Source organism: Meles meles, chromosome 13 (genome assembly GCF_922984935.1).
Source record: "Meles meles chromosome 13, mMelMel3.1 paternal haplotype, whole genome shotgun sequence".
In the NCBI taxonomy this organism is placed as follows: Eukaryota; Metazoa; Chordata; class Mammalia; order Carnivora; family Mustelidae; genus Meles; species Meles meles.
In genome coordinates, this window is record NC_060078.1 from 33,808,749 (window position 1) to 33,835,435 (window position 26,687).

Here is a 26,687-nt window from a genome sequence, read left to right on the forward strand (position 1 = left end):
TAAATAAATAAATAAAATCTTCAAAATAAAATAAAATAAAAGATGAAGTAATCAAGGTCCAGCAAGTTTAAGTGACTTGCCTAGAATCCGATAGCTAGTTGTGGCAGAGTTGGGGTAAAAACTCAAGTCATAATACTTCCTGTCAGTTTGATGTTATATTGGCCATTGGAAAACTGAAAGCTACTCTTATTATTTCCCATTTGATCTTAAGCTGACATACAAGTTATTTAAGTATGGGAGAGTTATTTTCTATAGATAAAGGAGTTATCACAAATTCCCACAATACACCCTACCTAATCTCCCATAAATGTCAAGGATAAGCACCCTCAGCCAACAGTTTAACAGGAAGGAATGTTTTAGGAAGGCTAGTTGAGCATCTCTTTTGATGGTCTTTGACCTTGCTTATATTCTGATACAAGAATATTCCCATTTAAAAAGTGTATTTATTGGGGTACCTGGGTGGCTCAGTGGGTTAAGCCTCTGCCTTCAGCTCAGGTCATGATCTTAGGGTCCTGGGATCGAGCCCCACATTGGGCTCTCTGCTCAGCAGGGAGCCTGCTTCCTCCTCTCTCTCTGCCTGACTCTCTGTCTACTTGCGAACTCTGTCAAATAGATAAATAAAATCTTTAAAAAAAAAATAAAAAGTGTATTTATTTTTTTAAATGAAACTAATGAAAAAGGAATTCAGGAATGAGGTTCGTAAATATAACTAAATATAATTTAAATATAAATAACATGTATTTCCTGATTAGTATCAGGTAAATATCTAAATTATCTCTCCCGAATTCTGGCCTCAGAGGAAAAAAAACCACACAATTATAAAGAAGATGCTTTGTACATTAGGAGAAGGGAAAAATGAAGTGGGAGAAATAGGAGTGGGAGACAAACCTGACAGACTATGGACTCTGGTAAACAAATGGAGGGTTTTAGAAGGGAGTGGGGGTGGGGGGATGGGAGAGCCTGGTGTTGGGTATTAAGGAGGACATGGATTGCATGGAGCACTGGGTGTTATATGGAAACACTGAACCATGGAACACTACATCAAAAACTAATGATGTACTGAATGATGACTAACATAACACAATAAAATTAAAAAAAAAAAAAAAAGAAGTGCTTTGTAGGTATCAAGCCCATTTTTAAAACAATGGGCTCTCTGGGAAAAACTGCTCTAGTCTACAGGAGATTTTTGAATAATCCATTTATGTTTGTTGGTAAACTATTTATGTTTTCACCTTTATAGTCACCTTTATTTATTTTTTTAAAGATTTATTTATTTATTTTAGAAAGAGATGGATGAGTGGGGGAGGCAATGAAACAAAGGGAGAGGGAGAAGAATCTCAAGCAGACTCCCCAATAAGTGAGGAGCCCTACATGGGGCTAGATCTTATGGCCTTGAGCTCATGACCTTTAGATCATGACCTGAGCCAAAACCAAGAGTCAGACACAAACAACTGAGCCACCCAGGTGCCCTTAGTCCACCTTTGTTTTTATCAGTGGATTCTTATACAGTTTTTCTAAGCTATACATAACTAATAAAGGGGGAAATCAGAGTGTACGTATGAATTTTTTGTAGATCCAGAGCATAATTTGAATGACTATACAAGGAATGCATACCAGTGTCCCAGGCTTGAGAGCTCAGGCAGGTCAAGAGACCTGTCCAACAAACAGCTCATTGCCTCGTAGCATGATCTGCTATCCCACTGCACCATCAATCACTGCTCTTACATGGCTCCCCATTTATCTTCCCTAACCCAAGTCCTAGACCAGACTCGGATTACCACATCCTTCATCTTGAGGAAGGGGATGTGCAGGACTGGGCTTAGTTAGTGTAACCTGGCTGGGGCCTGCAGAGCCACTTGAAAGTACCACAGGGAAGCCACCTAATCCAGAATCCTGGCTGGCGATCAGCCCTGGCCCACTCCACTCCTGCTCACCTGTGACCAACAAGTCCAAATGGCTTGCTTTCATTTTTAGATTCTCCCTTCCAGACAAATACACGTGAGTGTATGATTTTTAAGCACATTCCAAGTAGCAGCTTCTCAGACTGGACCTCTCCTTCCTCATCAGTATAATGACCAAATCTGAAGCTCATTAAACCTCAACTACCATGCAATTAATGGCCATCTACCTATCTCTTGCCTTACTCACTTCCTTACATCTTTGCCCTAAAAGGGCACTGTGTAGGGTTAATAAACACTCACTTTCAGGCTGACCAGAGCCAGATATGCCCATACTTCAGCATTGTAGTTGTTCAATGCATTGGCTTCAGAGAGAGCATCCTCAGCCTCTGTGAGCTCCTCCAGCTTGATAGAAAAAGAAAAGTGTGTTAAGTCAGAGCAGTTTTCCCTTAAGCCAGCTGGAGTCAGTTTAGTTGAAAACATTATGTCCAAATAACATTGGTAATGTGACCTATACAAACAGTTTTCACCTTTTAAAATTTTCAGCTCAGAACTCTTCAAACAAAATTGTATGTTGTAGCCCAATATATGAACCTGTTAAAAAAAGAACTGTTTGGATTAAACAGGCAAGTAGAGAAATCTGGAGTTCTGCCTCTTAGGCTCTCAACTACACGCCTTTCTTCTTCCTTCCCTCTACAGCAATTCCATCAGGGCATCCGTGAACCATGGAGCTTCAGGTGTCAGGATTGGAAAACCAGAAGTATTAACTACTGTGCATGCATCATTCTATGATTTCCCCACACACAGTAGGATGTCAGATACACTTTGTTTTTTCCTTTACATTGTGCATCCCTTTCTTAAGGTTAAAGTCCTATTAACCTGTCAAAATACTAATATTAGTTATTACCAATATGATCTTGAGCAATCATTACAATATTCAGGCTCTAAAATGCTCCCTGAGCTCTGGACATATGGATATCATTGCTCCTGCCTATAAAATCTTCCAAAAGATCACCTAAGGAAGAAATAAGGCACTCCTTTCACCAATATAGTACCTCTTCATTTTTTCTGTTTTGAAAAGGAAATTATGAGTTTCTAGGCAATGAAGAATGGCCTTTCAGCAATGCCCATACTTTGGTCCACACTTTAAATGTCTTTAAGATATTGATTCAATATTCAGTCAATGTATTGATTCATTATTCAACCAATTTCATTCAATCAATGTTAATTAATCAATTATACTTACTAAGGATTTATTCTGTGACAAGTGGTATGCTAGGTACTGTGAATAAAAAGATAAAATACAACTTCTCAAAGAGTTCACTGACAGATAAGTAAAAAAAATGAAAATCCAAACATAAATAGTTCCAATACAGAGTAAACATTTCTATAATAGAAGCATATATAGATCTAGTGGAGGGACATAGGAAAATGGGAATAATTGTACCCTGGAATTAAAGGATAGCTTCTGAGAGCAAATATCACTAAAGTGAGTCCTAAAGGATAAATAGGAGTCTATTAGCTATACAATGTGAAGAAAGGCATTCCCAGGAAAAAGAATATCATATACGAAGGCATGGAGGCACAGGAGAGTATGGTGTGGTCAGGAAACAATCTTAAGAATGCCTGTGGGGCTGGAGAAGAGAGAGAGAGATCAGGGAGAATAAAGTGAGTGATAAAACTAAAGAGTTAGGTACCAGATGATATGTGTTCATTCAAAGGAATGCGAATTCTATTCTGAAACAAGGGGTAGCCACTGAAGAGTTTAAGTAGGGGAGTAACACAATATTTGCATATTTTAAAGACCACTTTGATAACATTGTGGGAGATGGATTAAGGTAGGACAAGAGATCATGCTAGAAGAAGAAGAAGGTATGAGGCTTGAATTGGAGCTATAAAAATAGGATGGAGAGGAGACAATAGACTCAAGAGACGTGGAAGAGACAAAATCAATAGGATATTTGATGCCTAATTAAAAGTAACAGGAGAAGTAGACTAGGATACCTTTTAAGTTTCTGGCTTGGTTGATCAGGTTCATTACAGCTCCATTTACCAAGACACAGAATACAGGAGAAGGTGTAGGCTTAAGGAATGTGAGAATCCTTCAGGGTTAAGTTAGGTTGTATTTCAGATATGCACATTTTAAGGTGTCTAGGGAACCATGAAAATGGAGCTGTCCATTACACTGTTTGATATAAGGGTCAGAACTTGAAAAGTGTTATGCATTAAAGGTTTAGAATTCAGTAGGGCACAAGTGGTAGTTTAGGCCACTGGGTAGATGTATTTTTTCCTTAGGGTAAATAAATGTGCTGACAGGACAAGAGGGCTGACTGTAGAACCTGGGAGGACCCAACAATTATGGTAGTAAAAGGGTAGGAGCTGACAAAAAAGGCTGAGAAAGGTATCAGAGAAGAAGGCATAGAACTGGAAGGATGTGAATGAAGTATTGTAGAAGTCAAGGGAGGAGAGGGCTTCAGGAAGAAAGCAGTCAACAGGGTTAAGTGCCAGAAATTCATCTAAGTATCTATGGCATTTAGCAATTAGAATGTTAAGGGAACTTCTGTCAGAAGTGCCAGTAAAGTGGTAAGGGTAAAGCGGTAAAGTAATAAGCCTGATAGCAATGAAATGAAAGGTAATGGGACCTGGGATATGAGCAGATAATTCACAAGTCAAAAGATATGTGTATCCCATATTTCAACCTCATTATTGATGAAAATGCAAATTAAGGTATCGATCACATTGGCAAAAAATAATGCCCATTATGGATGAGGTAACAGTGAAATGCGCTCTCATACCTCCTGGCAGAGTATAAATCAATATACACCCTTTCTAGAAGGCAAACTGACACTATAATTTAAAGACTTTAAAATTTTTCTACATTAAGGGTATATCCTAAGGAAATAAAAAGAATTAAGCACAGAGATTTATGTACAAGAATGTTTATCCCAGTTTCATCTACAATAGTATAATAGTAGAAACTAACAACATGCCCAATAATGAGTGATTGGTCAAAAAAATTATGATATATCCACACATAGGTATAGTATGACTAAAATACTTATGGGGAATAGGGATTACTTGGACATCTTAGTGGTGGGGCTTAACTTTATCTTTTATTAAGATTTCTGTTTTGTACATTGGTTCGGAAAGTTCACATTGTGTGTGTGTGGGGGGGGTGTCCCTAATCGGTAATTTAATAAAAACTTACACAAAGTTCAAAAAAATGATTTTTGTTTTGTTTTTAGTTTCTATCTCAATGAAAGTATTATTTAAAGTACTCAAAACAAACAGAAGCATGACTTATGTTGAATAGTCTGTAGAGCTAGTTTCTGGTTCTTTTGACAGTGTTATCAGTTTTCTAACAGCTATGTTTTATATTCTTTCTGGGAAGGTAGAACAGGGGAGTACACAGCCTTTGTAAAAATGATCATATGTCCCAGTTGACCTGGGACAGTCCCTGTGTCCCAGTGTAATTATTGATAGCACCCTTTCCATCCTCTGAAGTGTCCTCGTTAGTATGAAATATTACATGGTCAATTCACTTACACATCCAAACCAGGCAACACAATGAAGGCATCAGAAATCATGTTTTAGACTATTTGGTGATGCAAAAAGATATCAGTGCTATACTGCTTAAGTAGAAAAAAATATTAAAAAGCAGTAAATATATTATTTACAGTTTTATATATTAAAATTGCTTTCATATATGCATGAAGAAGACTGCAGGAAATGCATTCAAATGTTAAAAGTTTTGTACATTAAAATTGCTTTCATATATACATGAAGAAGCCTGGGGGAAATGCATTCAAGACAGTTAACTCACTTAACTCAGCAAAAGATCTCCCAGAAGCTACAGCAGCTCCTCCTGGAAACAGAAGGGCCACAGAGCTTAATAAGCATCAATAAATTTCTTTAATCGAGTAAATTCTTCATTTATCATATCTTTTTTTTCCTTACAGATAACATCATGAAATTATGAGCTTCTGTACCAAGTAACATGAAGTTTTTTATTATATAGCTTCCTGGTTCAGATTTTTATGGGATTTTGAAGACTTGTATTTTTACAGTATGGATTGACTATTTCGTTTACTGAACACCTTTGAAAAGTAACTTTTTTCACCATCATTACAAACTACCAGGATGCTTAGAAGCCCAAGGAATCAAGGTCAGCTATATTCACAGGCCTAATCTCAAGCCTTTATCCTCTTACCCGATAACAGGCTATTCCCAGTCCTAGCCAGGTAAGACATGAAGGTGATCTCTTACAGGCTTGCATGTAGGTTTTCTTTGCCTTTTCATACTGTAGAAAGAAAGCACGACTAAGCTATTGTTCTTCTGGAAGTTTCAAACGCTATATTGCTAGGATAGTCATGAGACTTCTGTAGTTTTACTCAAGACCAATCTTAGATAAGTCCTTAAATGAGTCCTTAAATTGTTGTTTGTTTGTTTTTTTTTAAGATACAAGTTTTTTTAAGAGCAGCTTTAGGTTCACAGCAAAACTGAGAGGAAAGTATAGCAATTTCTCATATACTCTCTGCTGCCACACATGATAGCCTCTCCCATTATCAACATCCTCCAACAGGGTAGTACCTTTGTTACAACTGATGAAACTACATTGATACATCATCATTACCTAAAGTCAACGTTCATGTTTAGTATTATACATTCCATAGGTTTGGACAAATGTATAATGACATGCATCCATTATTAGAGTATTTTCATGGCCCTAAAAATCCTCTGTCCTCCATCTATTCATCACTTCCCTTCCCCCACCCCTCAAAACCACTGATCTCTTTACTGTTTCTATAGTTATGCCTTTTCCAGAATGCCATACAATTGGAATCACACAGTAGGTAGCCTTCTCAGATTGGCTACTTTGATTTAGCAATATGTATTTTAGCTGCTTTTATGTTTCCTCATGGTTTGCTAGTTTATTTCTTTTTAGTGCTGAGTAATACAGGAAACATTCAGAAAAACTCAAGAAACAAACTTCCAAAAGAATTATACCTCTTCTTATCTCACATCTCCAATATGAGAGACGTAACTATGGGTAAGCCTCAGCAAATAGCCTAAGAATTGCTTGCCCAGTGAAATTGCTTGCCTAGTGACTATTTAAGTCAGAAGCTGGGTTCAGATGTAGCTTGCAATGATGTCAGAAAGAAAACTTCTTATTTACTTCACTGTCGTGGGATAATGATTTTTCTTTCTTAAGCCTAAGGGGGGGCCTTCATACTTAAATTATAAGGCATCACAATTTCTCATTGCTGCTGTTGCTTTATTTTTTAAAGATTTTATTTATTTATTTGCCAGAGAAAGAGAAGGCACAAACAGTGGGGAACCAAAGGGAGAAGCAGACTCCATGCTGAGCAGGGAGTCCAATGGAGGATTTGATCCTGGGACCCTGGGATCAGGACCTGAGCTGAAGGCAGACACTTAACTCACTGAGCCACCCAGGCATCCCATCCCTTTATTTTAAATAGAAAGATAATTGGGTGTTCTAGGGGTGGAAATAGAATGAAGTCAAAACAAAACCCTAAAGTCAAAAGGCAGAGTGTTGATAATTGTTGATATGAGATGGTGGGTCCACATTAGTTCATTTCTACTATTCTGTCTACTTAGTATTTATTTGTGTTTTTTGTTTGTTTTTTAAGTAGGCTCCACACCCAGCAAGGAGCCCAGTGCAGGGGATGAACTCACAACCTTGAGATCAAGACTTGAGCTGAGATGGAGAGCTGGGTGCTTAACTGACTGAGCCACCAAGGTACCCCATACTTTGTATGTATTTGAAATTTTCCATAACAGAAAGTTTCTTTTTTCCTTTAAGATTTTTTAAATTCATTTGACAGAGAGAGATATCACAAGTAGGCAGAGAGGCAGGCAGAGTTGGGGGTAGGGGGAGAGGGAAGCAGGCTCCCTGCTGAGTAGAGATTCCCAATATGGGGCTCAATCCCAGGGCCCTGAGATCATGACCTGAGCCGAAGGCAGAGGCTTAACCCAGTGAGCCACCCAGGTGCCCCCAAAGTTTCTTTTAGAAGATCTTGGGGTGATTCCTAAAATATGGAGAGTAATTACAAAGGAGTCAGGTTAGAGTTCCCTGTGGATGGAGTTAGCCTCAGCTGAATTAAATATAACGCTTTATGTTGAGGAAGAAGTTTGAAGAAGTTCTTTTGACATTTTCCATTAGTTAAGTCAAGCTAAGAATGTTTCTACTACTGCTAATAAAAGAAAGTTACCTTAAATATTAACTATGATAACATTTATTGAGTTCTACATAACTTTTTAGTATCATAATGGTTAAAACCACAGACTCCAATATTAGACCGCCTGGATTTGAATCCTACTTCTATTAATTACTAGTTTATCTAATGTTGGTCAAATCACTTTATCTTTGGATATAAAAGTATCAATATCATATTACTGTGTTGGGTCCACACAGATGGATGTTAATGTTTGAACTGAATTCAGGTCCCCGACCATGACCTGATTATTTTACACGGTTACTCTCCATCCTCTGTCCCTCACCTCTTTCTCTTCTAGATAGATGTGTCCCAGTCGCAGGAAGATGAAGTGCATCTCAGAAGCATCCACTACAAAACTAATGGTTCGCTCATAGCATGCCTTGGCCTCAGCATGATTTCCACTTAGAAAATAGAGATGGCCCTTCACGCCCCAGACATTAGGGTTCTGAAAAGGTAAAGAACAAGTAGTAGTATTATTTAAAAGTCCATTAATGATCTTTGTTTAACATTTAAAATTAGACTTAGTCCTCTTCTTTTTCTAATAGCACTCAGTTAGAAAAAGGGCCATTCAGTTGCATTGGGAGGTATTTTTCTAGGTCTGCTCCCTCATTTCTTTCTTGCATTTTTCAAAACTATTTTGCCTTTGGGGTAAATATTAAGAAAAACATTCAAACATAACCAAGAGAATGTTCACAGTGAGAAAAAAAGAAGAAATGCAGAAAATATGAAATAGATCAATTATCAGCCAAAGAACTATCCTTATCCTTTTCTCTGCCCTTTGCAAAACTCATAACTGCTTGAGAAAAACAAATGGAAGGAAATAGATGAGTTTACTGGAAGTTGAAGACCTCCACCTCTAGTAACTAGAAATCTACCTGTGATATGGCATCATCACCTTTAAGAAAGCCTGCTTGCCCCTCCCCCAAACTATACTCAAGAGGTTCTAGAAAAAAGTTATTACCAGGTAGTCCATCTGGGCTGCGTGTTGAAGGCATTCCTCTGCCTTGGCAAAGTCCTTCTTGAGAAGATGTGTCTGGGCCAGCACCAAGTAATACTCACAGCTGGGGCCTCCTTGAGGGCATAACAGCTCATGTGCAAGCACTCTGTGCACATACTATGAGGAAAAACTGGATTATAAGGAGTGTATAATAGCTGCATTGTGTCAGTTCCATAGCTCTTGCAGCTGAATATTATGCTCGATAATAATGAATAAGAAACATATTATAGAATGAAATGATTACCAACTTCAAAAGGTTAGAGGTGAATTATAAAGATTCAGCACATCATGGTTCCATTACCCACTATTCACCTAGTCACCAAATACAGACATTTCCAAATTAAAAATCTGCAGTACTGAACAATTCTGGTCTTGCTGGTCAGAAAACTAGATGAATTTTTGCATGTATGTTATGCAGCAAACAAAAGCTCTTCATCAACCACTCCACTGACACATGAGTTAACATATTCAGGCAGCTACAATTATTGAGGAAACTTAGTGAGGCAAAACCCCCTTTTCTAAAATTCTAGGCTCAGGATCTTAGAAACATAAATGTTTGTTTCTGACAAACTCTCTCATCTATGTTTGCCAGTTTTATACTTCGGGCTATTCTTTATTTTTAATACTATATAAGGTTTGAAAATTTAACAAAGTCAGATGTACTTACTAAGCAGAGGGAGAAGCTCTACTTTTCTTCTCCCTCCATTCCCATCTTAGCCTATCCTATAGAAACTCCCGTTAACACTTACACCTTCTTAGAAAAATAGTGGGAGGAGGTTTTGGAGCTGTTCCCTCTACCTACATTTCTGGCTCTTTGCATGGGGTGGTGGGGATAGGGACTTATTTAATCTGGGAAACAGATTTAATCTGGGAAACAGAAATGTTTCTCTACTGGGAAAGATTAATGTGTTAAAAGTTCCTGTTTAATGTGGCCCACTCCTAGTCAGGTCATAATTCTTGCCCTTTCTTGAGCTTGCCACCCTCAAATGGAACATATACTCTGCAGGATCAGGGCCAACTCTCCTGGTTCCTGGATCTTGCTCTCTTTCCTACTACTTGCTTCATGGAAATATTTCTTGTTTCCCATGTGGTAGGTAGACCTCACAGGATGCTCTTCTTCTTCTCGAGTAGTTCTATCTGTGACTGTATGCGTAAGTCAAATCTGAAGCTAGTCACATATCCAGCCCAGTTATACAAATTCAAAAAACTTAGTATTTTTATTCCCCCACATTTACTACCTAGAAAGGAAGAAAGATATGATTATGTTCCTGTGAACCCCGGACACTCACATAATATGAGTTCTGACAATAAATTGATATCAGGTTACATAAGCCTTTAGAGTCCAATTTTGCTCCACTGGTATTCTGAGGGAACAGATTTGCAGTGAGCTGTTCTGATGTTCTCTGTAGAGAGTGGTTCATATTTGGATGTTCACACCATTAGGCCTAGAGTGTGTTCTCAAAAGCATGTTTGATTTCTGCATCATGCATATTAAAGCTTGGAAAGATACCACTATGGGTTGAATAAGTAGTTCACTAAAAACTTTCCATCTACATGCCCTTTTCCAAATATTCTGACCTGGACAGCATTGACTTTCATCAAGAAACGTATGGTCTCCATGAAGATGGTGGCAGGAGTTTGGGAAACACCATGAGGGCTAGGATGCAAAAAGGTTGATGAATCTTGACATTTTGAGGTTTCTGAAAATATTAAATTAAAAGAATAGATGACTAGATGTAAAGGAAAAAAATGTCAGAAGCTCAGACAGTGAGCTACATTACTACTAATGAGCAACGAGAGTATTCTAATCTAATCTATGAGAGAGGTTATAATCTGAAAAGCAACAAATTCCTTTATAGTAACGGTTCCCAAAGATCTCAAAAGTTCTCAAGGTTAGTCTACTGGTGTTTCAAATGCAAGTTACAACCAAATGAAATGCATTCTAAAAGTATTCATATCTTCCTGAATGTGAAACACAACCTATTGATATTCTAAAAATGAAGAATCACTGTTAAAAAATCTGAAGTCTATAGTTAGTCACTTCTCTGAGCTAAATATAAATTCTTGCCTATTGAAAGGGTTGCACTACTGAGTTCGGATTATCAAAGTCTAGCCTCATATGAAGGAACATAGGCAATATGACAAACTAATCAAATTCAAACAAGATTACCATTTTGGTAATCATAAGAGTTTTCATCTTTTCTAGTTAGTTTATGCCCTTATTTCAAGTGGAAATCTTTATTCCTAAGTACCTTTTTTCACTGGTATCTCCTTGAGAAGTATATTGGATGGTTTTTGGCTAACAGTTGGATCCTGAGATTGTGTGGGTAAAATGTGTTCTTGTGAGTCAGAAAGCAGTTTGGAGGACTCTTCAAGAAAGTCATCTAGAATGGATGCTGGAGCTCCTGGTCCTAAATAGATCAAATTTTAATGAGGAAAAAAAAAAAACCCTTCTTCCATTGGATATTAAAAGAGGAAAAATATAATTATTTTCAAAGCATAAGAAACATATTTCCTAAATACTTCATGGACAGACTTGTTTTGTAGACATTTTATATAATTTTTAAAGATTTTATTTTAAAGAAATCTCTACACCCAATATGAGGCTCAAACTTACAACCCTGAGACCAAGAGTCACATGCTCCACTGACTGAGCCAGCCAGGTGTCCCAGACTTTTCATATTTCTGAATAAAGAGTACAGGCTAAATTGACAGCTCAGCTTCTATAACTATAATCCCTAGTCCAACCCTGCTGCTAACCTAAGTTATGATGATGTTAAACAAATACCTATTATAAAAGTTATTTGCTAAACCCAGAAGAGGAATCTAAATGAGGTTAATATATTTTTAGATTAAATTAAAACTCTTGAAGAACAGGAATTCTTTTCATCTTAGTATTCAAAAACACCATTATCATCATTATAAGTTTATTTGAACATGGCTATATGCCAGGAATTGTATTAAAGATTGTGCTAAAAACCTTAATGTATAATCTTTATTTTTCACAACATTTACTATGCTCCTTTAAACAAGGTGAATCACAGAGAAGTTAAATAACTTGCTGAAGCTTTTGAACCTGTCTTGCTGCCTCTCAAATAAATAAATGTTTGATGAATAAAAATAAAAAGCGGGACGCCTGGGTGGCTCAGTGGGTTAAAGCCTCTGCCTTCGGCTCAGGTCATGATCCCAGGGTCCTGGGATCGAGCCCCACATCGGGCTCTCTGCTCCGCGGGGAGCCTGCTTCCTCCTCTCTCTCTGCCTGCCTCTCTGCCTAGCTGTGATTTCTCTCTGTCAGATAAATAAAATATTTGAAAAAAATAAAATAAAATAAAAAGCAACGTCAGGGAGGAAATGAACAGTGGCCAGTTGGTTCGCAGTCAGAAGAGGTCACCCTCAGCTAGAGCAAAAGATATGGCTTTGAAAAATGGCCAGAAGTTGGATAGGTAAAGGGGGAGAGGCATTTAAGGTTGCGAGCATGCTATTGGCAAAAGCACAAAAGTAGTGAGCTAATTATTTTAATGGGTATTGAGAATAATATAGAGAAGATTAAGAGAAAGGTTGGAGCTAGACTGTACTGACATGTTTTAAAAAGATTTTATTTATTTATTGGACAGAGAGAGACACAGTGAGAGGGAACACAAGCGGGGTTTGGGGAGGAAATAATGCTTCCTGCTGAGCAGAGAGCCTGATGTGGGGCTCAATCCCAGAACCCTGGGATCATGACCTGAGCTGAAAGCCAATGCTTAACCACTGAGCCACACAGGCGCCCCTGTACTGGCATTTTAATGTTAGGATTTTTCTTCTGTAAACAAAAGGAGAAAACAATAAAGAGGTTTGAACAGAAAAATCTGAAAATGAAAGTGGTATTTTATGAAAATTACTCTAGCAGTGCTATGAAGCAAGGAATAAAAAATACAGAATGGAGACAATGAGGTTTGTAGAAAGGCTGTTACAACAATCTGGATATTTGGTAATGAAAAGTAGTGGAAGTTGTAAAGGGAAGATGCAAGGAGCATTTTGAAAGAGAACCAGATAGTCCTGAGAATTAACCTGTTATAGGGATGGGGGAAGTTCAATCTAGAAAGGAAGAGGAAGCAGAAATGACTGAGATCATAGACCTGGGTGCTTAATATAGTAATGTAGAGTCAATTTGGGAGATGAGCAGTTGACTTTACTAGTAGAAAAATCCAGCTCCTGGGTTCTGGAGGGATGTCAGGGCTAAATATAGAAATTTGAGAGTTATCAGTAGTAAAATGGAAACTGAGTGCAGGTTGGCTCTTAGAAAGTAAGACTGTATTATTGGGAGATGATTACCTCTAATGAGTTTAACAAGAAAGAGAAGCTAACAAAGGAAACCCAAACTGTTGGGAGATGTAGGATGCAATGCCACATGTATTTCAGGAAGGAGAGAGTGGCACCTGGGTGGGGGCACCTGGGTGGCTCAGGGGGTTAAGCCTCTGCCTTCGGCTCAGGCCACGATCTTGGGGTCCTGGGATCTAGCCCCGCATCAGGCTTTCTGCTGGGAGGGGAGCCTGCTTCCTCCTCTCTCTCTACCTGCCTCTGCCTACTTGTGATCTCTCTCTCTGTCAAATGAATAAATAAAATCTTAAAAAAAAAATACTTCAGACTGATGATTGAGAAGTAGGTGTTGATCTTAGTGAAAAATATTAATATTCAACTTTTCTAAGGTATAATTTACCTATAATAAAGTATTCCCTTTTAAGTATATACTTCAGTGAATTTTTTTTTAAAGATTTATTTATTTATTTGACAGACAGAGATCACAAGCAGGCAGAGAGGCAGGCAGAGAGAGAGGAGGAAGCAGGCTCCCCGCAGAGCAGAGAGCCCGATGTGGGGCTCGATCCCAGGACCCTGGGATCATGACCCGAGCCCAAGGCAGAGGCTTTAACCCACTGAGCCACCCAGGCGCCCCCAGTGAATTTTAACAAATGTACACATTTATGTAATCACTATCACAATTAAGATACAAAATATTTCTAATATCCCAAAAAGCTCAATTAAGATACAAAAGATTTCTAATACCCCCAAAACCCCAAATACTTTGAGGTTAATCCTCAACTCCCAGCCCAAGGCAACCATTAACTTGCTTTCTGTCAATATGTATTCTCTAGAATTCTCTAGAATTTCATTTACTTGGAATCATATAACATGTATTCTTTTGCATCTGGCTTATTCACTTAGCATGATGTTTCTGAGATTCATCCATGTTGTATGTATCAGTAATTTGTTTCTTTTTTATTGTTAAATGGTTTTTGATTGTGTAGATAAGAGAAAATTTATTATCCCTTCACCTATTGATAGGCAGTTGGATTGTTTCTAGTTTTTGCCTTCTATAAATAAATCTGTTATGAATATTTGTGTACAAATCTTTGCAATGTTTCCATTTCTCTTGGGTAAATAGCTAGGAGTAAAATTGCTGGCACATGTGTGTTTAACTAGTTTTAAACTGCCAGTATTTCCAAGTGACTGTTACCATTTGGCACTCCCACCACAAATGTTTGAGAATTGCAGCTACTCTACATCCTTGTCATAAACTAGTGTTATCAATTTTTAAAACAATTTAGCTATTCTAGTGGTAAATTGCATTGATTTAAAAATGTAAGACCAAGCTTACAAAGTTACTTCAATTGGATATTTATCTTTTATATTTATTGCTAAATTTTATGGAACAATATTTGTTAAGAATTTTTGTGTCTAGGTTCATGAGGCTTATTGGTGTGTACTCTCCTGGGATGGGTTTGTCTGGTTTTGAATATCACAGTGATAACTGTGATCAAACTGTGGGAAATATTCTGTCTTGTATTTTCTGAGTCTATGTGGGAGGAATGGTTTAAGCCTCGAGTTTTGTCTTTTCTTTTTTAATTACATATTTAACTTCCTTAGGAGAGTAGGTCTATACAGATTTTCTCTTTCTTCCTGACATACTTTGTATGTCTGTCTGTCAAGAAATTCACATTACATTACATTACATTCACACCTGTTGGCATTAAGTTATTAATAATCTTCCTTATTATCTTTCTAATATCTATAAGATTTGCAGAGGTGTTCCCTCTTTCATTTCTGATATTGGTACTATGTATCTTCTCTCTTCTTTCCCCTAATTAGATTTATTTATTTAATTGATCTTTTCAAGGAATCAGCTATTGGTCTCATTATTTTTCTCTATTCTTGTCTACTTTCTATTTCATTGATTTCTACTCTGATCTTTATTATTTTTTTTCCTTTCACTTACTTTGGGTCTAATTTAATTTATTTTCTAGCTTCTTAAGGTAGACTCTTAGATAACTGATTTTAGACCTTTCTTATTTTTTTTAATAGAGGCATTCAAAGCTACAAATTTCCTTCTGGGAACTAATTTAGTTCATCTTACAAATTTTGATTTGTTGCATTATCACTCAGTTCAAATTATTTTGTGACTTCTTTGATTATGGGTTATTTAGAAGCATATTGTTTAATTTACAAGTACTTAAAGTTTTCCTATATATTGAATGATAAGCTGGTAAATGTTCAACAATTGGCTTTTGGATATGTTGAAGGCTGGTTTATAGTGTTTGCTGATTTCCATGATATAAATTCTCCTATTATTGCTGATTTCAAGCAACCAATGTTACATCACTGCATGCAGAATTAGGAAGGGATGCACAAGAGAATACCATTACATAGCATTTCTACTTAAGAATACAATTATAAATAAATAACTTCAATAGCACAGATTATAATAAAATGTAGTAAAGTAATAAAGAAGTGATAAGTTTGGAATATTACCTTTTTAAGGTTGTGTTTTTGTCTTCAGTTTACATGGAGCTTTATATTTTGAGACTCCACTTAAGTGCTCTCAATTGCTACTTGTAAGGATTTTTTAAACTTTTCATTTTGAAATAATTATAGATGCGCAGGAAGTTGCAAATGTAAAACATATAGTCCTATTACATATAGTAATAGGTACTCTTTACCTATTATATAATACTGTCAATGGTATTATATAGTACCTTTCAAAGGTGACATCTTACACCACTATAGTATGGTGTAATACAAAAACCAGGAAACCGATATTGGTACAATACTTAAATGCACTAAAGACCTCATTCTGGTTTTGCCAGTTCTCATATGCATTTGTGTATATATGTGTGTGTGTAGTCCTAAGCAATTTTATCCCCTTTATAGATTCTTTTAAACACTACCATAATCAAGATGCACATTGTTAGTCAATAAAAGCAAAAATCAACAAGAGGGGCTATACAAAACTAAAAAGTTTCTGCACAGCAGAGGAAACCTACAAAAAAATGAAAAGGCAACCTACTGAATGGGAGAAAATATTTGCAAATCATATATATGATAAAGGGTTAATATTAAAAATATATAAAGAACTCCTACAACTCAGCATCAAAAAAAAACAATCTGATTTTTTAAATGAGCAGAGGCCATTTTGAGCACCTTTTCATCCACTGAGCCACCCAGGCGCCCCTTGAGCACCTTTTCATGTGTCTGTTGGCCATCTGGATGTCTTCTTTGCAGAAATGTCTGTTCATGTCTTCTGCCCATTTCTTGATTGGATTATTTGTTCTTTGGGTGTTGAATTTGATAAATTCTTTATAGATTTTGGATACTAGCCCTTTATCTGATATACCATTTTCAAATATCTTCTCCCATTCTGTTGGTGATCTTTTGGTTTTGTTGACTGTTTCCTTTGTTGTGCAAAAGCTTTTGATCTTGATGAAGTCCCAATAGTTCATTTTTGCCTTGTTTCCCTTGCCTTTGGCGATGTATCTAGGAAGAAGTTGCTGCGACTAAGGTCAAAGAGGTTGCTGCCTGTGTTCTCTTCAAGGATTTTGATCAATTCCTGTCTCATATTGAGGTCTTCCATCCATTTTGAGTCTATTTTGTGTGTGGTGTAAGGAAATGGTCCATTTTCATTCTTGTGCATGTGGCAGTCCAATTTTTCAATACCATTTGTTGAGGAGACTGTCTTTTTTCCATTGGACAGTCTTTCCTACTTTGTCCAAGATTAGTTGACCATAGAGGTGAGGGTCCATTTCTGGGCTCTCTATTCTGTTCTGCTGATCTATGTGTCTATTTTTGTGCCAGTACCATAGTGTTTTGCTGATTACAGCTTGAAGTCTGGAATTGTGATGCTGCCAACTTTGGTTTTCTTTTTCAACATTCTCTGGCTATTCAGGGTCTTTTCTGGTTCCATATAAATTTTAGGATTATTTGTTCCATTTCTTTGAAAAAAAAATGGATGGTATTTTGATAGGGATTGCATTGAGTGTGTAGATTGCTTTAGGTAGCATAGACATTTCAACAATATTTGTTCTTCCAATCCATGAGCGTGGAATGTTTTCCATTTCTTTGTGTCTTCCTCAATTTCTTTCATGAGCACTTTATAGTTTCCTGAGTACAGATTCTTTGTCTCTTTGGTTAGGTTTATTCCTAGGTATCTTATGGTTTTGGGTGCAATTATAAATGGGATCGACTCCTTAATTTCTCTTTCTTCTGTCTTGTTGTTGGTGTATAGAAATGTGACTGATTTCTGTGCATTGATTTTATATACTGACACTTTACTGAACTGCTGTATAAGTTCTAGCAGTTTCAGAGTGCAGTCTTTTGCATTTCTGACATAAAGTATCATATCATCTGTAAACTGTGAAAGTTTGACTTCTTCTTTGCAGATTTGGATGCCTTTTATTTCTTTTTGTTGTCCAGTTGCCAAGGCTAGGACTTCTAGTACTATGCTAAATAGCAATGGTGATAATGGACATCCCTGCCGTGTTCCTGACTTTAGAGGAAAAGGTCTCAGTTTTTGCCCATTGAGAATGATATTGGCTGTGGGTTTTTCGTAGATGGCTTTTATGATATTGAGGTATGTACCCTCTATCCCTACACTGTGAAGAGTTTTAATCAATAAAGGATGCTATACTTTGTCAAATGCTTTTTCAGCATCTATTAAGAATATCATATGGATCTTGTTCTTTCTTTTATTAATATATTGAGTCACATTGATTTGCAGATGTTGAACCAAACTTGCAGCCCAGGAATAAATCCCACATGGTTGTGGTGAATAATCCTTTTAGTGTATTGTTGGATCCTATTGGCTAGTATTTGGGTGAGAATTTTTGCATCCATAGTCATCAAGGATATTGGTCTGTAATTCTCCTTTTTGATGGGGTCTTTGTTTGGTTTTGGGATCAAGGTAATGCTGGCCTCATAAAATGAGTTTGGAAGTTTTCCTTCCATTTCTATTTTTTGGAACAGTTTCAGAGAATAGGTATTAAAATGTTTGGTAGAATTCCCCTGGGAATCCACCTGGCCCTGGGCTCTTGTTTGTTGGGAAATTTTTGATGACTGCTTTAATCTCCTTACTGGTTATGGATCTGTTCAGGTTTTCTATCTCTTCCTGGTTCAGTTGTGGTAGTTTATATGTCCCTAGAAATGCATCCATTTCTTCCAGATTGCCAAATTTTCTGGTGTATATTTGCTCATAATATGTTCTCATAATTGTTTGTATTTCTTTGGTGTTGGTTGTGATCGCTCCTCTTTCATTCATGATTTTATTAATTTGGGTCCTTTCTCTTTTCTTTTTTGATAAGTCTGGCCAAGGGTTTATCAATCTTATTAATTCTTTCAAAGAACCAACTTCTAGGTTTGTTGATTTGTTCCACCTTACACCAGTCAGAATGGCTAAAATTAACAAGTCAGGAAATGACAGATGTTGGTGAGGAGGCAGAGAAAGGGGAACCTTCCTACACTGTTGGTGGGAATGCAAGCTGGTGCAGCCACTCTAGAAAACAGTACAGAGGTTCCTCAGAAAGTTGAAAATAGAGCTACCCTATGACCTAGCAATTGCACTGTAGTGATCCGAAGGGGCACATGCACCCAAATGTTTAAAGGAGCCATGTCCACAATAGCCAAACTATGGAAAGAACCTAGATGTCCATCAACAGATGAATGGATAAAGAAGATGTGGTATATACAAAAATAAATAAAATGGAAAAAAAAAAAAGAAGATGTGGTATATATATACCATGGAATACTATGCAGCCATCAAAACCCCCAAAATCTTGCCATTTGCAATGACATAGATGGAACTAAAGAGTATTATGCTAAGCAAAATAAGTCAGTCAGAGAAACACAATTATCATATGCTCTCTCTGATATGAGGAATTTGAGAGGCAGAGCAGAGAGTCCTGGGGGGAACCGAGGGGGAAAAAAACGAACAAGATGGGACCAGGGAGGGAGATAAACCATAAGAGACTCTTATCTTAGGAAACAAACTGAGGGTTGCTGGGGGGTGGGGTGGGGAGAGATAGGGTGGGTGGGTTATGGACATTGGGGAGGCATGTGCTATGGTGAGTGCTGTGAATTGTGTAAGACTGATGATTCACAGACCTGTACCCCTGAAGCAATAATACATTATATGTTTAAAAAAAAAAAGAACTAATGATGTACTGTATGGTGACTAACATAACACAATAAAAATAAATAAGTAAGTAAGTAAATAAATAAATATTTTAAGAGGGAGGAAAAATGAGCAGAGGACCTCTCACCCTCTCTTCCTAGGCACTGTCTGCGGAGGTGGTGGCCATCTGTTACTGGGCATCATGGCTATCCTCAGACCTTTGGTGAAGTCCAAGATCATTAAAAAGAGGACCAAGAGGGGGCACCTGGGTGGCTCAGGGGGTTAAAGCCTCTGCCTCTGGCTCCAGTCGTGATCCCAGGGTTCTGGGATCAAGCCCCACATCGGGCTCGCTGCTCGGCAGGGAGCCTGCTTCCCCCTCTCTCTCTGCTCGCCTCTCTGCCTACTTGTGATCTCTATCTGTCAAATAAATAAATAAAATCTTAAAAAAAAAAAAAGGACCAAGAAGTTCATCTGGCACCAGTCAGATCGATATGTCAAAATTAAGCACAACTGGCAGAAACCCAGAGGCATTGACAATAGGGTACATAGAAGAGTCAAGGGCCAGATCTTGATGCCCAACATTGGTTATGGGAGCAACAGGAAAACAAAGCACATGTTGCCCAGTGGCTTCCAGGAGATCCTAATCCACAATGTCAAGGAGCTTGAAGTGCTTCTGATATGCAACAAATCTTACTGTGCAGAGACTGTTCACAATGTCTCCTCCAAGAACCACAAAGCAATTGCAGAAAGAGCAGACCAGCTGGCAATCAGAGTCACCAATTCCAACCCCAGGCTGCACAGCAAAGAAAATGAATAGATAGCTTGTTGTGCACATCATATCTGTGTAAAACCATAAAACTACAAAAAAATAAAAATAAAATAAATAAAAATGAGCAGAGGATCTGAATAGACATTTCTCCAAAGAAGACATACAAATGGTCAACAGACACATGAAAAGATGCTCAACATCATGAATCATCAGGGAAATGCTTATCACAACCACAATGAGATATTACCTAACACCTGCTAGAATGCTTATCATCAAAAAGACAAGAAATAACAAGTGTTGGTGAGGATATGGAGAAAGAGAACCCTTGTGCACTGTGGTTGGGAATGTAAGTTGATGCAGCCACTATGGAAAACAGTATGGAGTTTCCTCAAAAAATTAAAACTAGAAATACCCATAGGATGCAGCAATTCCACTTCTGGGTATTTATCCAAAGGAAATGAAAACACTAACTTGAAAAGATATATGCACCCTCCTATGTTCATTGCAGCATTATTTACAGCAGCCAAGACATGAAAGCCAACTAATTATCCATCAATAGAAGAATGGATAAAGAAAATGTGTACATATACACAATGGAATATTATTTAGCCATAAAAAGAATGAAATATTGCCATTTGTAACAACATGAATGGACCACGAGGACACTATGCTAAGTGAAATAAGTCAGACAAAGATAAACACCATATGATCTCACTTATATGTGAAATATAAAATAAACAAAAATAGAAAAAATAGCCTTGAAATCATAGATACAAAGAACAGATTCATGGTTGCCAGAGGCAGGGAATAGGAGTAGGTGAAATGAGTGAAGGTAGTCAAAAGGTACAAACTTCCAGTTAAAAAATAAATAAGTCAGGGGCGCCTGGGTGGCTCAGTGGGTTAAAGCCTCTGCCTTTCACTCAGGTCATGATCCCAGGGTCCTGGGATCGAGCCCCGCATCGGGCACTCTGCTTGGCAGGGAACCTGCTTCCTCCTCTCTCTCTCTCTGCCTGCCTCTCTCCCTACTTGTGATCTCTATCTGTCAAATAAATAAATAAAATCTAAAAATAAATAAATAAGTCAGGTAATATACAACATGGTGACTATAATTAATAATACTCTACTGTATATTTGAAAATTGCCAAAAGAGCTATCTTAAAAGTTCTCATCAAAAGCAAAAAATTGTAACTGTGTAGTGACGAATGCTAAGTAGTCTTATTGTGGTGATCATTTTGCAATATGTATAAATGTTGAATCATTATGTTGTACACCTGAAACTAAATAATATGTCAATTATATCTCAGTTAAAAATATATTAAAAATTCTTAAGGGACGCCTGGGTGGATCAGTCAGTTAAGCAGCTGCCTTCAGCTCAGGTTATGATCCCAGGATCCTGGGATCGAGTCCTGCATCGGGCTCCTTGTTTGGCGGGGAGCCTGCTTCTACCTCTGACTGCTCTGCCCGCCACTTCCCCTGCTTGTGCTCTCTCTCTCTCTCTGACAATTAAATAAATAAAATCTAAAAAAAAAAAAAAAAAAGAAAAAGAAAATTATATTTAAAAAAAAACTCTTAAAACTCAATAATAAGAAAATAAACACCTGATTAAAAAATGGCCAAAGACCTTAATATATACCCATCAAAGAAGATATATAAATGGCACATAAGCATATGGTAAGATACTTCTCATCATATGTCATCAGGAATGTTAATAATAGGAGATACTACACATGTGTAGGAGCAGAGGTATATGAAAAATCTCCAAACCTTCCTTTCAACATTGCTGTGAACATAAAACTCTTCTAAAAAATGAAGTCTATTAAAAGCAACTGATTAATACAAAATTTTTTAAATTAAAAAACCTAGATGAAATTGATGAATTCCTAAAAAGCATAAAATGTCATGAATAACAAAATAAGAAATAAAGAACATAAATATTAAGAAAATGAAATGGTAGTCAGACACCTTTTCCTGCTACAAAACTCACGTCCTGGTTGTTTTATTGGTTGAATTGTGTCAATGTTTCAAACCAAAAACAATTCCTATCATATATAAGTTGATAAAGAATAACAAAGGAACAAAAGTTTCCTAATAATCTTGATTATAAAACAGGTGACAAAAGAACATTATAGGCTATTTTATTTATTAACATAGATGCCAAGATCTAAAATAAAGTATTGGCTATTCAAATCCAAAGGTATATTAAAAAATAATGCATTATAATCAAGTAGGATTTATCCATTGAATGCAAGGATTGTTCAATATAAAACATATCTATCAATGTAGTTCAAAATCATTTTTTTTCAACTGATGCAGAAAAAGAATTTTATAAAGTCCAACACCTATGAATGAAGAAAAAGTTCATTGAAAACTAGGATTAGAAGGGATCTTCCTTAATTCTATAAAAGTTTTCTAGAAAAAGTTTACAGCATATTTTATATTTAACTGACAAATTTTAAATTCAGTCCCATTAAGATAGGAAAGAAGATAAGGTTGACCACCACAATTAATATATAACATATTATTGGAGATAGAAGACATGAGTAGTATGAGGATTGGGAGAGAAAAGGTAACCCTATCATTATTGTTGTTGCCAGATGATATGATAATCATATTCTAGGGAAAAAAATAGAATACATAATCTATTAGAATCGATAGAAGTGGTAGTCATATATAAATTCAACCTAAAAAACAATAGTATACACTAAAGTCTAAAATATCAAAATCAATAGCATACATTTAAAAATGCCAGTAATAACCAATGAGAAAGTATAATTAAAATAAGATACTTTATGGTAGCAATGGTATCTATTAAGTTCTTATTAACTACTTAAACAGACTCATTGCAAAAAATGTTAAAACTTTGATAAAGGACACAGAAGATGATCTGAGGATATGGAAAGGCCTTCCATATACTTGGATAGAATAGAATTTAAGAACAAAGATGTTAATCATCCCTAAAATAATTTATAAGTTCAATAGGGTCCAAATAAAAATTTCAACTGAATTGTTTATGTACTTGATAGACACTATAAAATCTATATAGTTAAATAAAGGTCCATGAATAGGTAAGTCAGGTATAAAAAGGCAAGTAAATGGAAGAAACGGACATACCAGATATTAAGGCATATTACAACACTACAGCAATAAAAAGAATACCATATTTTAAGATCAGACCAGTAGACATATTAAAAAGCTTAGAGACATATACCTTGAATTAAAACAGAAAAGACAGTTGTTTAATAGATAATTTTGAGAAAACTAGATCCCTATAATGAAGAAAAATAGAACTGGATGCTACTTAGCATCATTTTCAAAGATGGAATCCAAATAAACTTAAACATAAAATGAAGATTATAGAGTTAGAAGAAATGTGACTTGAGGCAAGAAGAATTATTCAAACAAAACTTCAAAGACATAAAATTACAAAGGATATAGGAGAGTTGAACATATAATCAACTAATTTGACCTAACTAAAATTCCACAGGACACTCAACAGCAGCAAAATACACGTTCCTTTCAAGTGAATATGGAATATTTATCAAGATAGATCAACAAGGAATCTTGGAACACTGAAAAAATAAAACGAAATTTTTAAAAAGAAGATCACACCCTGGACCATAGAACAAGTCAAAGTAAATTTAAATGGATTCAAATCATACAAAGTGTTTTTTCTAGCCACAGTGAAATTAAATTGGTTAAGTGTCTGCCTTCAGCTCAGGTCATGATCCCAAGGTCCTGGGATCGAGCCCCACATCAGACTCCCTGCTCAGTGGGGCGTCTGCTTCTTTTTTAGTCTCTGCCTCTGTTCCTCCCCCTGTTTGTGTGCTCTCTCTCTCTTTCCCTCAAAAAAATAAATAAAATATTTTTTTAAAAAGATGTCTGGAAAAATCCCCATATACTTAGAAAATTAAAAGCATATAAAATTAAGTCAGGAAACAACAGATGTTGACAAGGATGCAGAGAAAGGGGAACTCACACTGTTAGTAGGAATGCAAGCTGGTACAGCCACTCTGGAAAACAGTAGGAGGTTCCTCAAAAAGTTGAAAATAGAGTTACCCGATGACTGAGCAATTGCACTACTAGGTATTTAACCCAAAGATACAAATGTAATGATCCTTGATCCAAAGAGGCATCTGCACCCCAATGTTTATAGCAGCAATGCCCACAATAGCCAAACTATGGAAAGAGCCCAAATGTCCATCAACAGATGAACAGACACACACACACACACCCTGGAATATTACTCAGCCATCAAAAAAAAAAGAAATCTTGCCATTTGCAATGATGTGGATAGAACTAGAGGATATTACGCTAAGCAAAATAAGTCAATCAGAGAAAGACAATTATATGATTTCACTTATATGTGGTATTTAAGAAACAAAACAGAGGAGCATAGGGGAAGGGAGGGAAAAGTAAAACAAGACAAAATCAGAGAGGGAGACAAACCATAAGATGCTCTTAATCATGGGAAACAAACTGAGGGTTGTTGGAGGGGCAGTGGTAGGAGGATGGGGTAACTGGGTGATGGACATTAAGGAGGGCATGTGATGTAATAAGCACTGGATGTTATATAAGACTGATGAATGATCGCTTCTCGGCCTTTTGGCTAAGATCAAGTGAAGACTGATGAATGAATGAACTCTACCTCTGAAACTCATAGTATACTATGTTAATAAATTGAATTTAAATAATTTTTTAAAATAGAAAATTAAAAGCATACTGCTAAATAACTCATGGTCCCAGCAATTCAACTCCTAAATATTTTATCCAGAAGAAATGAAAGTGTATATCCATAAAAATACTTGTAGACAAATATCCATAGCAGCTTTATTTTAGTAGTCCCAAATTAGAAACACCCCAAATATCTATCAACAGGTGAATAGATAAATACATTGTGGTATCTTCATATAATGGGATACTATTTAGCAATAAAAAGAGATGAACTACTAATATAGACAACAGCATGTTTGATACTCAAAACAGTCATGCTTGGTGAAAAAAGAGAAGATACTATGTGATCCTATTTAATTCTAGAAGTTCTAGAAAATGGTGGAAATTTTCTAGAATTCTAAAATTTTAGACATGCAAACTAATTGATGGTGACAGAGAGATGCCTGGGAGTTGTCTGAAAATGGAAGCCAGAGAAAGAGATTCAAATGGGCACAAGGAGAGTTTAGGAGATTTTGGATATGTTTATTAACTTGATGGGGTGATGTTTTCATGGTTGTGTTCAGATGTCAAACATATCAATTTGTATGTGTTAAATATGTGCAGTTTATGAAATGTCAATTATACTTCAAACTGTTAAAAACAAATGCACACAAATGATAATATGCAATAACACATAAACAAAATAACATATACAAGAAACACATAAACAAAAACACATATTAAACAGATTAGAATGATCAATTTCCTAAAATGGAGGAAAGGAGAATGATAAGAACAGGGAAAAAAGGGAGAGTGTGTGTGTGTGCACATGTGTGCATGCACACATGTGTATAAATAAATAAACTTAAGAATCACAAGAGAAGTGGTGGTGCCTGAGCAGTATAGTCAGTTAAGCGTCGGACTCTTGGTTTCTGCTAAGGTCATGATCTCAGGTCCTAAGATCAAGCCCCAGATCCAGCTCCATGCCCAGTGTGGAGTCTGCTTGAGATTCTCTCTCCTTTTCTCTCTGCCCCTCCTGCTCATATTCTCGCTCTCTCTCTCTCAAATAAATAAATAAATCTTAGATAAAGAAAAAGAATCACAAGAGAGGGATTGAGAGTGTTGGAAAAGAAAGTGAGGGGAAAATGAAAGAAACTTACTCTGTTACAATCATACCACTCTTATTGGAACACAGAAACAGTAAATTCTCTAAGATTAAAAAACCTGAATGGCAACAATAGCTGCAGACACCCAATCATATGAATGAGGTATCTTTCCTGGTATCCCTGGGATAACTCAAAACTCCATCTACTGACTCATTTGACAATTATTTACTACCTACTATGTGCCAGGCCCTATTCAAAAGGCCAGTGATTGTTTCAATAGTCATTCATCATCTCCATTTCCCGGTCCTACCTGCTGGGGTTTCCGCCTTCATTGCTGTTGCAGAAGAACCATTAGTGATTCCCCAAGGACCTAAACTGTGTTCTTCTAATTTCCCTCCTTCTCCAGTGTACTCAAAAGGACCAGTGCTCCTCTGCTTTATTAATTGTGCCTGAAGCGTTCGTGCCTGAAGTTGTTTGAAGCCTTCATGAAATGCCATTTCCATTCGAATATCATTGTTTTGAATTTCATAGTACAAACCTAAAGAAAGAAAGATGTTGAAATAAATGTGACTGGTTTTTCCACCATCAGAAACCGAAGAACTGCAACATTT

The 26,687-nt window shown here is 36.6% G+C and overlaps 2 protein-coding genes across 2 annotated transcripts in view; one reads left to right on the forward strand and one right to left on the reverse strand.

Annotated features, from left to right (window-relative positions):
• CFAP70 (cilia and flagella associated protein 70) overlaps positions 1–26,687 on the reverse strand; it is a 123,922-nt gene that overhangs the window by 16,958 nt on the left and 80,277 nt on the right. Inside the window, exons 20-26 of the mRNA XM_046027864.1 lie at positions 26,387–26,614; positions 11,387–11,545; positions 10,713–10,834; positions 9,099–9,251; positions 8,421–8,582; positions 6,109–6,198; positions 2,202–2,303 (exon numbers count right to left, since the gene is read on the reverse strand). Of these exons, the coding sequence (XP_045883820.1) occupies positions 2,202–2,303; positions 6,109–6,198; positions 8,421–8,582; positions 9,099–9,251; positions 10,713–10,834; positions 11,387–11,545; positions 26,387–26,614 (1,016 nt within the window). The remainder of the gene's footprint in view (positions 1–2,201; positions 2,304–6,108; positions 6,199–8,420; positions 8,583–9,098; positions 9,252–10,712; positions 10,835–11,386; positions 11,546–26,386; positions 26,615–26,687) is intronic.
• LOC123955632 (60S ribosomal protein L32-like) lies at positions 19,754–20,368 on the forward strand. The gene is made up of 2 exons (XM_046027865.1): positions 19,754–19,812; positions 20,008–20,368. Exons 1-2 carry the CDS (start codon positions 19,754–19,756, stop codon positions 20,366–20,368), a joined length of 420 nt encoding a protein of 139 aa, XP_045883821.1.